Here is an 11,768-nt window from a genome sequence, read left to right on the forward strand (position 1 = left end):
TTTTTGGAGGCTAAAAAGCTGTTTTTTGGTTGAGAAACTTGCTGGTTTTGCTGAGCTTCAAGGGTAATCTCTTTTCCCTTCTTTTAAGCTTTGTCTTGATCATTCTCTTAGCCATACTTGCATGCTTATTTGAGCTTTGTTGTCAACTAAAAAAAAAGCTCCATATTTAAGTGTTTTTCATGTTTATTTGAGGCCCTTTCGGTGTTGAGGGTCATCTTACCTCTTACATGCCCTATTTGGCCTTGTTTTGCGCCATGCCATAAAGCCTTTGAGTAAATCCTTGCATGGCCTTTTAGCCACTAAAATCCAGTGGATTTTCAGTGGTTGGCATGTGGTTTTGAGGCCCTAAATCAGAGAGGGGTGACCCTCTCTCTTTTGGTCTTGTTTGCTTGCATTTTTGGCCTATCAAAGGAGCATATGTTTTCATACTTTCAAGGCTTGGTTTAGGAACTTTTTGGTGACTTTTAGGGCCTGCCTAGACTCTATCTATGGCTGGTTTGGTCACCTTGGGTTTGCCTCTTGCATGTGTAGAGTAATCCCTTTTGTGGCTTATCAAAGTAGCACCTCATTCTTGCATGTATTGGTCATGTCTGAGTGGATTTTTGGCCATCATTTGGCATGCCATGATTCTGTTTTTGGCTAGTTTGGTAGCCTCTCATATGCTTCATATGCTTGTAGTGTAAATCATGTTTACTAGCTTGAAATGCATGATGTTTTGGCCCTCTATTCTAGCATATTTTGGCCATGATCCAAACTGATTTTGTTCATATTTTGGGCTGCCTTAGCTCTGTTTTGAGGCCTCTTGGTCGAATGATGCTTGCCATGCATGCTTGTTGTGTAATAGCCTTGCCTAGCTTTGAGTTTTTGAGGTCCCTTGCATGATTAACTTGAGGTATTTGCATGTTTTGGCATGATGAGGAATATTATTTCAGAGCTTATTTCTTGGCCATGTTCTCATGTTTGTCACTCTTTCAATGTGCTTGAGAGTTGCATCATTATACCCCATTTGTGAGCCATTGCATGAGCTTCATTTTTGTGCCTTTCAAGCCGTCATCTTAGTTCTCTTTTGCTCCTATTCTGGCCTGCATAGGGTCTGTTTGGAGTTGGTTTGGCCATTTGAGAATTGCCTTGCGTGCCTATAGTGTAATACACTTCACTAGTTTCGGTGCTTGAGCCATTCAACATGCATTGTGTGAGTTATTTACATCATTTGGAGTCATTTTATATGCCATTTCAGAGTTGGAACATGTGTCCTTGCACTCTATATTTCACCCTTTTCAATGCGTTTGGAAAGTTGTGTTTTATGCCTTAGGCTTGGGGCCATTGCATTGGGCATGTTTGCATGAGTTTTGGAGCCTTGTTTTCATCATCTTTGGCCACTGATTTGGATGTGGCTAAGGCCCATCCATTTTGGTTTAAGTCCATTTTGCATCGAGTATGCCATTGTAGTTCATAGCATTGAGTATGTCACGTTGTCACATGATTGATCATTGCATTGTGCATGCCTTGTTCATCTCATTGTGTATATTAGTTCCATGTGCATTGTGTATGCTAGTGTCATGAGCATTGTGCATGCCATGTAGCTTATAGCATTGTGTATGCTAGTTGCATGTTTGCATGTTATCCCTTGCATGTTTGCATCACTTAGTTGCATTGCATTAGGATTGCATGCTAGAGTTGCATTTGTGCATGCCATGGTTGTTGCATTGTGTTTGGGATAGGAGTTAGTCTGAACATAGGAAACGAGGGACATCTCATACTCAAAGTGACGAAACGTGCCTCGATTCCCGGTCGCCGACATTCTTGACTACCCATGATGGAGTTGTTGGCTTTAGGTGCTTGTATATGCATTCATTTCACATTGAGTCATGCAATTTGGCTCTTCGGCCATCATGCATCGAAATGCGTGATTGGTGGCCCGAGGGTCAAGGACTACGCTTCCTTGAGCTTATACAATGACGGAGAGAGTGGTCGTGCACACATGTGTTGCAAATACTTTGTCGTGCCTCTCTCTTTCCCTTTGTTGCAAAAAACTAGAAACCAGGAGAGGAAACTGGTCAGCCGACCAGATTTACTGGCAGGCCGACCACTTTTTTTGGTTTCCACCACAAAAGGTGGTCAGTAGTTGGTCTCCCATGCCTATAAGCTGGTCGGCAGCCTTCCCACAGATTCTCGGGGTGGAGTTTCATCTCTCTGGAGCTTTGTGCAAGTTTCTGAGATCAATTGCAAACAAAGGCGAGTTGGGGCGTCGCGATGGATTTCCGAGCAGGGCAATTCAGGCATGCATGCATCCTTCATCATCCAAGGCGGAGCAAAGGCAGCCCACATTCATTCAGTTTGTATGCTCATTTAGATTGCTTACTTAGTTAATATTGTGTAATAATTAGCTGTAGCTTATTATTCATTTCGTTGTGTAATAACTAGTTTAATTAGATTAGCTTAGGTTAGCTAGTTGGTTTTGTATTATTTATTCGGACCCTCCGTGAGAGGGCGAATTTTGTAATAAGTGTGCATGTGTGCTGCATGTCTTCTAACCCCACGTCTTTCTCCCTTTTATTTACCAGCTTACGATGGTTAGTTTTAGGGCATGTTTCAATTAGCATCCTTATGCTTCGCATGTTTGCATTCATTCATCTGTCTTGCATACACCGGGCTCGGCGCATCATACTAACTGCATTGTATTTCAATTTCAAGTTAAATACATGTTATCTGTAGCATCTCATATGCCATCTTAGAATAGTCGAGCCTATCTTAGTTGCATTTTGCTTGTGTTGCATTAGCCATCTTAACATGAACTAGGATCATGCATTAATTACTAACTAGTTTCTGTTTTGGCTTGGAGTACTCGGTGGGTGTTTATGCTTTAGCATCCTTGCATGTGTGTGAGTGACTGCCATGATAGCATGCTTGCCATGAGGCTAACTGCTTATGTGATATACCTGCCTAAATGCCTGTGGGTGAAGGTTGGATTATTTAAATTGGAACAATTCATCGATTGCGAGTTTTAAGCCCACTTGAGAGTGGCAAATCACCATGTTTCTAAGCCCACTTGAGGGTAGCAAAATCCACATTTTAGCCTACTTGCGAGTAGTAAACTGCTTTCAAAAACAAACATGAGATGTTTTGTTCCAACTTAGACGATCCAGTCTATACTTGTATGCTGTGCGCATCATGTAGCAATTCTAGGCTAGTAACCCCGAATAAGAGCACATATGTTTTTAAAAACAAGATATCGTGTTTAGTAGTAGCCGATTTTTAATCGGCCGAGCAGGGGTGCTCATTGCATGACCTTCCCCAATCATACCCAAGTTCCCGAGCCGAGGCAACTTTGGTGATGACGAACACATGGCCTTAGGCACGAGTCAGGGTTTCCTAAATTCCCTAAAAATAAAATATTTAGGTGGCGACTCTGTATCTGGCAAAGCAGTCCATGTTTGACACTTCTTTCTAAAAATCAATTTTTCAAAACGATTTGCCGAATTTGGACTCTTTGGTGATTTATCAATCTCGTATTGCACTTTGCGAGATCAGATTAAGAACCGTGACATCGAGTCCAAACTGTAGTAAGCCCAATGGATAAAAGGGGATTTTCCCGGGACGTTCGGGGACGTCTACACCACCATAAATTTTGTTTCAAGTTGTGGTACATCTTTATATTCCCTGGATGCATAGCAAATTTAGTATTGTGGGCTTCAGACATAACACGTTTTCTCAAGTCATAACAATTAGGTACACAAAGACGATTCTAAAATTTTAGCACATTTTTCTCAAATGCGAACCCTGGTCTCGGTTTTGAATCAAATTCTTCTACAACCTTTTTCAAGTATTCATCTTCAAGTTGCTTCTCTTTGATCTTTTCAACGATTGCAGGTTGAGCGGAAATAGTGGCTAGTATTCCGCCCTGTTCACGTATCACAATCTCAATCTCATTCCTTTCCAAGTCATATAACAATTCTTTCTAGCTGGTAAGCAAACATGACAGAATCCCATTGATTTTCGGCTCAAAGCATCTGCTACGTTATTAGCTTTCCCTAGATGATACAAAATCTGCAAATCATAATCTTTGATTAGCTCTAACCATCGCCTCTGTCTCATGTTCAATTCGTTTTGGGTAAAGAAATATTTCAAGCTTTTATGATCAGTAAATACTTCACAAGTTACCCCATATAAGTAGTGACGCCAGATTTTCAAGGCAAACACCACAGCTGTCAGTTCAAGATCATGGGTCGAATAATTCTTTTCATGAGGATAGAGCTGTCGAGAAGCATAGGCAATTACCTTCCCATTTTGCATCAGTACACAGCCCAACCCTATATACGAAGCATCACTATAAATTTGAAACCCATCAGTACCATTAGGTAAAGTTTAGATTGGTGCAATCGCCAGTCTGGTTTCAATTCTTGAAAGGCTGATTTACGCTGACCATCCCAATCAAACTGTACATTCTTCTGTGTTAATTGTGTCAATGGCATTGCAAGCTTTGAGAAGTCTTTCACAAATCTTCTGTAATAACCAACCAGTCCCAGAAAACTTCTAACTCCTGTTACATTGGTTGGTCTACGCCAATCCACAATTGCTTCAATTTTCTAATGGTCAACAGAGACACCATCTTTATTGATTACATGCCCCAAAAATGCTACACTGTCAAGCCAGAATTCACATTTGGACAATTTGGCATACAAGTTATTTTCTCTCAAAATCTGGAAGGTAGTTCTCAGATGGTTCCCATGTTCTTTCTTGTCTTTAGAATACATCAAAAAATCATCAGTAAACACAACAATAAATTCATCGAGATATTGTTTGAAAACCCTATTCATTAGGTCCATAAAAGCTGCAGGTGCATTTGTTACCCCAAAAGGCATTACCAAGAATTCGTAGTGTCCATATCTAGTCCTGAATGCGGTTTTCTCTACATCTTCTACCTTAACCTTTAACTGATAATATCCGGACCTAAGATCAATTTTAGAGAACACTTGGGCTCCTTAAAGTTGGTCGAACAAATCATCTATTCGGGGTAATGGATATTTATTCTTAATGGTCACTCTGTTCAATTCCCGATAGTCGATACATAGCCTCAAAGATTCGTCTTTCTTTTTGACAAATAGCACTGGAGCACCCCAAGGTGAAGTACTCAGGCGAATGAATTTCTTGTCTAAGAGTTCTTGAAGTTGGACTTTGTAGACGTTCCCGAACGTCCCGGGAGGAAATCCCCACCCTCCCCCCACGTTCTGTTCATTGGGCTCACTACAGTTCAGGACTCAATGTCACGGTCCTGTATCTAATCTCGCAAAGTGCAATGCAAGACTGATGAAATCATCAAAGAGTCCAAATCCAGCAAATCGTTTTTAAAAAAAGATTTTTTGAAAAAAGTGCCAAACATGGACTGCTTTGCCAGATACAGAGTCGCCACCTAAATATTTTATTTTGAGAAATTTAGGAAACCCTGACTCGTTGCCTAAGGCCACGTGTCCGTCATCACCAAAGTTGCCTCGGCTCGGGAACTTGGGTACGATTGGAGAAGGTCACTTCGTGAGTATCCCCGCTCGCCTGATCAAAGATCGGCCTCTACTAACCATGATATCTAGTTTTGAAAACATTATGCGTTCTTATTCCGGTTATTAGCCTAGATTTACTATGTGATGCGCACAGCATACAAGTATAGACTGGATCGCCTGAATCGGAACGAAACATCTCATGTTTGTTTTGGAAACGGTTTGCTACTCGCAAGTAGGCTAAAATGTGGATTTGCCACCCTCAGGTGGGCTTAGAAAACAAAGTGATTTGCCACTATCTAGTGGGCTTAAAACTCACAATTGATGAATTGTTCCAATCCAAATAACCCAACCTTCACCCACAGGCATTCAGGCAGGTATATCATATAAGCAAATAGCCTCATGGTAAGCATGCTATCATGGCAGTTACTCACACGCATGCGAGGATGCTAAAGCATAAACACTTACCGAGTACTCCAAGCCAAAACAAAAGCTATGTTAGAAATTCATACATGATCCTAACTATACAGAAATGCCTAATACAACACATGCAAAATGCAACTAAGATAGGCTCGGCTATTCTAAAGATGGCATATGAAATGCTACAACTAGCACATATTCAACTCGGAATTGAAATACAATGCAGTTAGTATGATGCGCCGAGCCCGGTGCATGCAATACAAATGAATGATACAAACATGCTATCATACTGTATGCTAATTGAAACATGCCCTAATCTAACCATCATAAGCTAGTAAATAAAAGGAAGAAAGACGTGGGGTTGGAAGACATACATCACACTCACGCACACTTATTACAATTGTGCCCTCGCTCGGAGGGTCCGAATAAATAATATACAGTCCGAATAAATAGTACAGTCCGAATAAATACAAAATCCTAATTAATTAACAAATTAATCTAGGAAAACAGGTAAATTAGCATTCAAATCCATGGACCGCCTCGGCTCTGTTCCAAATGATGAATGATGCATACTCGAGTTGCCTTGTGCAGAAATCCATTACGATGCCCCGGTTCGCCTCTGTTTGCAATTGTTTTCGGAATATTACGCAACGCTCCAGAAGGCCGCTGATTTCTGATTTACTGCAACAGAGAGCAACAAAGGGGCATGGCAAAGTATTTCACATATGTATGCATGACTACTCTTCAAGGAGTGTAGTCCTCGATCCTCGTGCCACCAATCACGTATATCAATGCATGATGGCCGAGGAGTCGAATTGCACGACTCAATATGAAATGAATGCACATGAAAACACAACAAGACCTAAACTCCATCATGGGTAATCCGGAGTGTCGGCGACCGGGAATTGAAACACGTTCCGTCACTCGAAGTACGAAATGTCCCCCGTTTCCCGTGCTTGGGCTAACTCCTATCCCAAACACAATGCAAATGAGATGGCATACACAATGCGACTAACATACAACCTAGCATACGCAATGCTATGAAATGGCATACATAATGCTCGATGTAACATGGCATATACAAAGCTCTAACAAGCAACCTAGCATACACAATGCTATGAATTGAAAAGACATACACAATGCATAATGGACTTACACCAACATGAGTGGACCTCAGCCACACTCACATCAGTGGCCATTAGATGAAAATGAGATAACCGAAATGCGTGCACACATGCACGCATACCAAGGACCGAACGTAAGGCATTGAATGCCATTCTACCAAAACATGGCAAGGATGAAGCATGGCATTTAAACATGTAATTTTCAGCACTAAAACATAATGCTAAATGGTTCCGAAACATGGAAATATGGCACCTGATGCATGGAATAAGTCCCGAAACTCAAAACTAGTCCAATGCATTGAACCACAAGTATACAAAGGAAGCATTATTTGATCATGAAGTCTAAAGACAGAGCCAAGGCAATCCCAAAACATGCACATTTCCAGTTTAAAGAATGGCCAAAAGATGCTAACATGATGGACTAAAATAGCATGCAACATTGGCTAGTAAGCATGGTTTACATGGCATGTATATGAAGCGTATGAGAACTCATCAAACCAGCCAAAAACAGTGAATAAAACATGCCAAAATATGCCCAAATAATCACTGAAATGCGCCAATGCATGCAAAAATGAGGGGCTTCTTTAGAAGGCCATTCAAGGGGTTGTTAAGCACATATAAGATAGACGCTTAGCATGACCAAACCAACTCTGGAAATGAGTTATGAAAGCCCTAAAACTCACAAAATTGACCCTGAAATCAGTCAAGGAAGCATACGATGAAAAGCCCCCTCAAAAGGCCTTGAATGGAATTGTTCTACACATGCACTATGGACATAAAATATGATCAAAAGGGCTCTGGAAAAACCTAAGGCAGACCTTAAAACCCACAAAATTGGGCCCAAAAAGTGGCTTCAATGCATGCAAAATAATGCCCTTTTGGAAGGCCCAAAAGACCACCAAACAAGACAAGGAGAGAAGGGGTCACCCCCCTCTAATTTTGGCCCTCAAAAATGCATCAAAGCCACTGAAAATCCACTGGATTTCAGTGGCTAAGAGGCCAAACCATGGCCAATGCAAGTGCTCTAATGCATAGCCTTAATCATGAAGAGATGAAGCATGCATAGGGGGAAGATGACCCCAAACAGAAATAGGACCTTAATAAAACTTGAAGAAGATGTCAAAACAAGACTTTTTCCAGTTTATAGAAAATCTCTAAAATGCTCACAAGTAAGGCTAAAATAGGATGCAAAAATAGCCCTAAAAGAGAAATAGAGGATAAGGGGAAGTAAATGACCTCAAACAATAAAGTGCCCTTAAACAAAGTTGAAGAGGGGATCAAAATAAGACACTTTACAGTTTGGGTCGAAGCCCAAAAATGCTTGCAAATAAGGCTAACCAATCATGCAAAAAAATACAAGTTTGAGAGAAATGGACACTTACCCTTGAAGAGCCGACCTCCAGCAGCTTTGGACCAAGTTGGTGAGCTTTCAACCTCTACAAATGACTTCCAAGGTGCTGGAATGGATGATGGGGGTGTGGTGCTAAGGGTTGTAGTGCAAATGGAACAAGAAAGTCAAGGTTTTGGAGCTTTGAGTAGTGACAATGGAGGAGGGAGGTGATATGCCTTAGTCAATTTTGTTCCACCCTCTCATATGAAGAGGAGGGCCTCTCTTATAGAGAAGAGAGGTCAAAGCTTCTCTTGGAAGCTTCAAAGATCCTCCATACACGTGTATGGAGGATGCACCAAATGCCCCCAGCTGGCACAACTGTAAAGTATTCAGAGAGGGCAAAAAGCAAGAAGCAGGCCGGCCAGTTCAAGTGGCCGGCCGGCCACTTCCCCCTAGTCTGCCGACCAGGGGTCAAAAGGTTCAAGCCCCAAAGTTGGTATTCCATGAAGCCCTTGAAGTTAGCTTTCCAATGCCGCAAACCTTGCATTAAAATTCCTCCTATGCAAAAAGTTATGTCAGTTTTGGTGAAGCCGCGCAGATTCGGTGAAAACGGACTTCAACCAACCGTATCTCCCCCACCCGGACTTGTCCTTAGGATATTCTTGAGTGAAAAATGAAGCCCCGGAACTAAGCTTTCCAACGGTGGTGGCCTCATATCTTAATTCCTCCTGTACAAAGAGTTATGCCCGTTTCGGTGAAGCCGCGCAGATGTTCTCTCCTTCCCGGATTCATGCTGAACCACTTTTGAACAAAAAAAGGTGGTTGGCCATCTGATTTTCTGGTTTTTCATGTGGCCACATTGAAGCCCCAGAAGTTATGTTTCCAATGGCGCCAACGTCGCATTAAAATTCCTCCTATGCAAAGAGTTATGCCCGTTTCGGTGAAGCCGCGCAGATTTGGTCCTATCCGGATTCATGCCGAACTTCTCCCAAACAAGTTTTGCTTTCTCTTCTCCTTTTTTCTTCAACTCCAAACCCCTAGACAAGGTTTTTGAAAAAAATTTCAAAGATTTCATCTCTCTTTCATTCATTTCCACTTTGTCCTTGCTCGGTTTACCGAAAAGCGCAACATTTGACAAAATGCGAGCCTCGGAACATTGTAAAAATTTTATTTCAAAAACGTTTTGAAAGAGAAGGTTTAAGGTCTAAAATCTTTTGATCAAGATTGTTTTGGTCCAAAAAGGGGTACGAAGTTGAGATTTGACTCTCCTCTTGCCGAAGAAATCGACCCTTTGCACTGCACAACTTCCAAAACCATCAGTCGCGTCCAAGTCTTAAAGGCGGTCAAAAATGGGGTGTCTACAAACTTTTAATTCTTTCAGTTCAGAAGTCGACATCCTATATGGAGCCTTTGAGATGGGTTGTGTTTCAGGTATTACATCAATGGTAAATTCAATTTCCCAATCAATTAAATCCCCGAGTAGATCATCGGGAAACACATCAGGAAAATCACAAACCACAAGAATAGTTTCTACACTGGCATTATTCGGAGACACAGTCAACACGCTACACAAATAGCCCCGACACCCCTTTCTTAATAGTCTTTTAGCTTTCATAAATGAAATCAAGTATGGCGGAGAGACTACCCCATTTCCAATGAAAGTAAACTCAGGCATACCGGGTGGACGAAATACAACAAGTTTATTCACATAATCAATGGTGGCACAATACTTAGTTAACCAATCCATACCCATAATACAATCAAAATAATCGATGTTCAAGGATAATAAATCAACATACAATGTCATTTCGCCAATCATAAGATCACATGCTGGATAAACATAAGCACACATCATAGAACCCCCAGACGATGTAGATACAGATAGTAAACAATTCATAAGTTCTAACGGTCTAGTTAATTTCTGAGAAAACGCATGTGATACGAATGAATGTGTGGAACCAGAATCAATCAGCACATATGCATTCTGAGCACAGATTGAAATGATACCTGATACTGCTGATTCAGTGTTTTGTACATCGCCAGGCACCAAGGCGAACACTCTCCCTTGTCTCAATGCTTCATTCCCATTGTTTCCCCTGCCATTAGTTTTGATGTTTGATTTGGCCACTGAAGCAGACCCAGCTGAACTCGCTGCAGGGTGACTGGCATTCCCGGATCCCACTGGACAATCCTTTATCATATGGCCAACTTTGTCACACTGGTAACAGGCACCAGATGCACGATGGCATACTCCTCTATGCCTCCTACCACAATTTGGACAGTTTGGTATGGATCCACTACTTTGACTAAAACTACTGGAGGATCCAGTATTTTGCTTCTTCAAAAATGACCAGGCCTTCTTAAAATTAAACCCAGCCCTCTTGCCTTTCCAATCAGTTTGTGGAATTGTAGTTTGTTTCTTTGCTGCCAGAATGGCCTCTGTCATCAGTGCTCTATCCAAAACATTCACATACATAGGTAGGTTGAGAACTCCCACCCGATCCAGTATATCTAAATATAGACCACCCTCAAAATTGCAGGCCTTCTTGTAGTCCGTGTCCACCATATGAGGAGCAAACCTGGCTAACTCAATAAACTTAGCATCATACTCAGCTACAGACATTCTGCCTTGTTTGAGTTCCTGGAATTCTGAAACCTTCCGGTCTCGGAAGCACTAGGGAAAGTACTTGTCATAGAAAATTGTATTAAATTGAGCCCATGTCATGTTCTCATTGCCATTTCGAACTAGTAACTACCATCTCCGAGCTTCATCCTTCAGAGTGTAGGTGGCCAATAAGACTTTCTGAACCTCGGAACAAGGAAACACTTCAAATAATTTTTCCATCTCCAGTAGCCAAGTTTCTGCCTTTAGTGGTTCAATGCCACCGAAGAAAGTTGGCGGCTTCATCTTCATAAATTTCTAAGTCATGTTAATTATGTCGTTATTGCCCGCCTCAGCTTGAGCCGACAGGAGTGGAGGTGGTAAAGGTTGTTGCCTCTGTTGTTGCATTACCACTTCAGTTAAATCTGTAAGCATTTGTTCCATTCTGTTCATCCGGGCATCTGAGGACCCTGCTCTATCATCACTTCTTGCATTGTCCATTTGCTATAGGTAAACAGAACTTTATAAACATAGGCAAATAGTCCTCGTTACTTTATTCAAATTCATATGATCATAATTGGATTTATGCTTTCACTTTCAAACAATTACACTTAGACATGCAGATGGGATGCCCCTACTTCTTACTAGGACATCCTAAGCTCATATGAACTTGTGTGTGCGGTATAACTCGTGTTCTGATACCACTCTGTCACGACCCAAACCCGCCTCCATGGGTTTAGTATCGTAATCGGCCACCAATCCTTGGATTACCAAAGGCCTCTTGACTGATTAACATAAAG

General features: G+C 41.5%; 1 protein-coding gene across 1 annotated transcript; it reads right to left on the reverse strand.

The window, feature by feature from the left end:
* Nucleotides 1-3,745: 3,745 nt before the first annotated feature.
* Nucleotides 3,746-11,469, reverse strand: LOC145795067 (uncharacterized). The gene is made up of 4 exons (XM_082877808.1): nucleotides 11,380-11,469; nucleotides 11,176-11,274; nucleotides 9,733-11,040; nucleotides 3,746-3,901 (listed from the first exon to the last, which is right to left on the reverse strand). The coding sequence occupies exons 1-4, from the start codon at nucleotides 11,467-11,469 to the stop codon at nucleotides 3,746-3,748; spliced, it is 1,653 nt and encodes a 550-aa protein (XP_082733934.1).
* Between the last annotated feature and the right edge of the window lie 299 nt (nucleotides 11,470-11,768).

This window comes from Camellia sinensis, chromosome 7 (assembly GCF_055761805.1).
Source record: "Camellia sinensis isolate YWXY chromosome 7, ASM5576180v1, whole genome shotgun sequence".
NCBI lineage: Eukaryota > Viridiplantae > Streptophyta > Magnoliopsida > Ericales > Theaceae > Camellia > Camellia sinensis.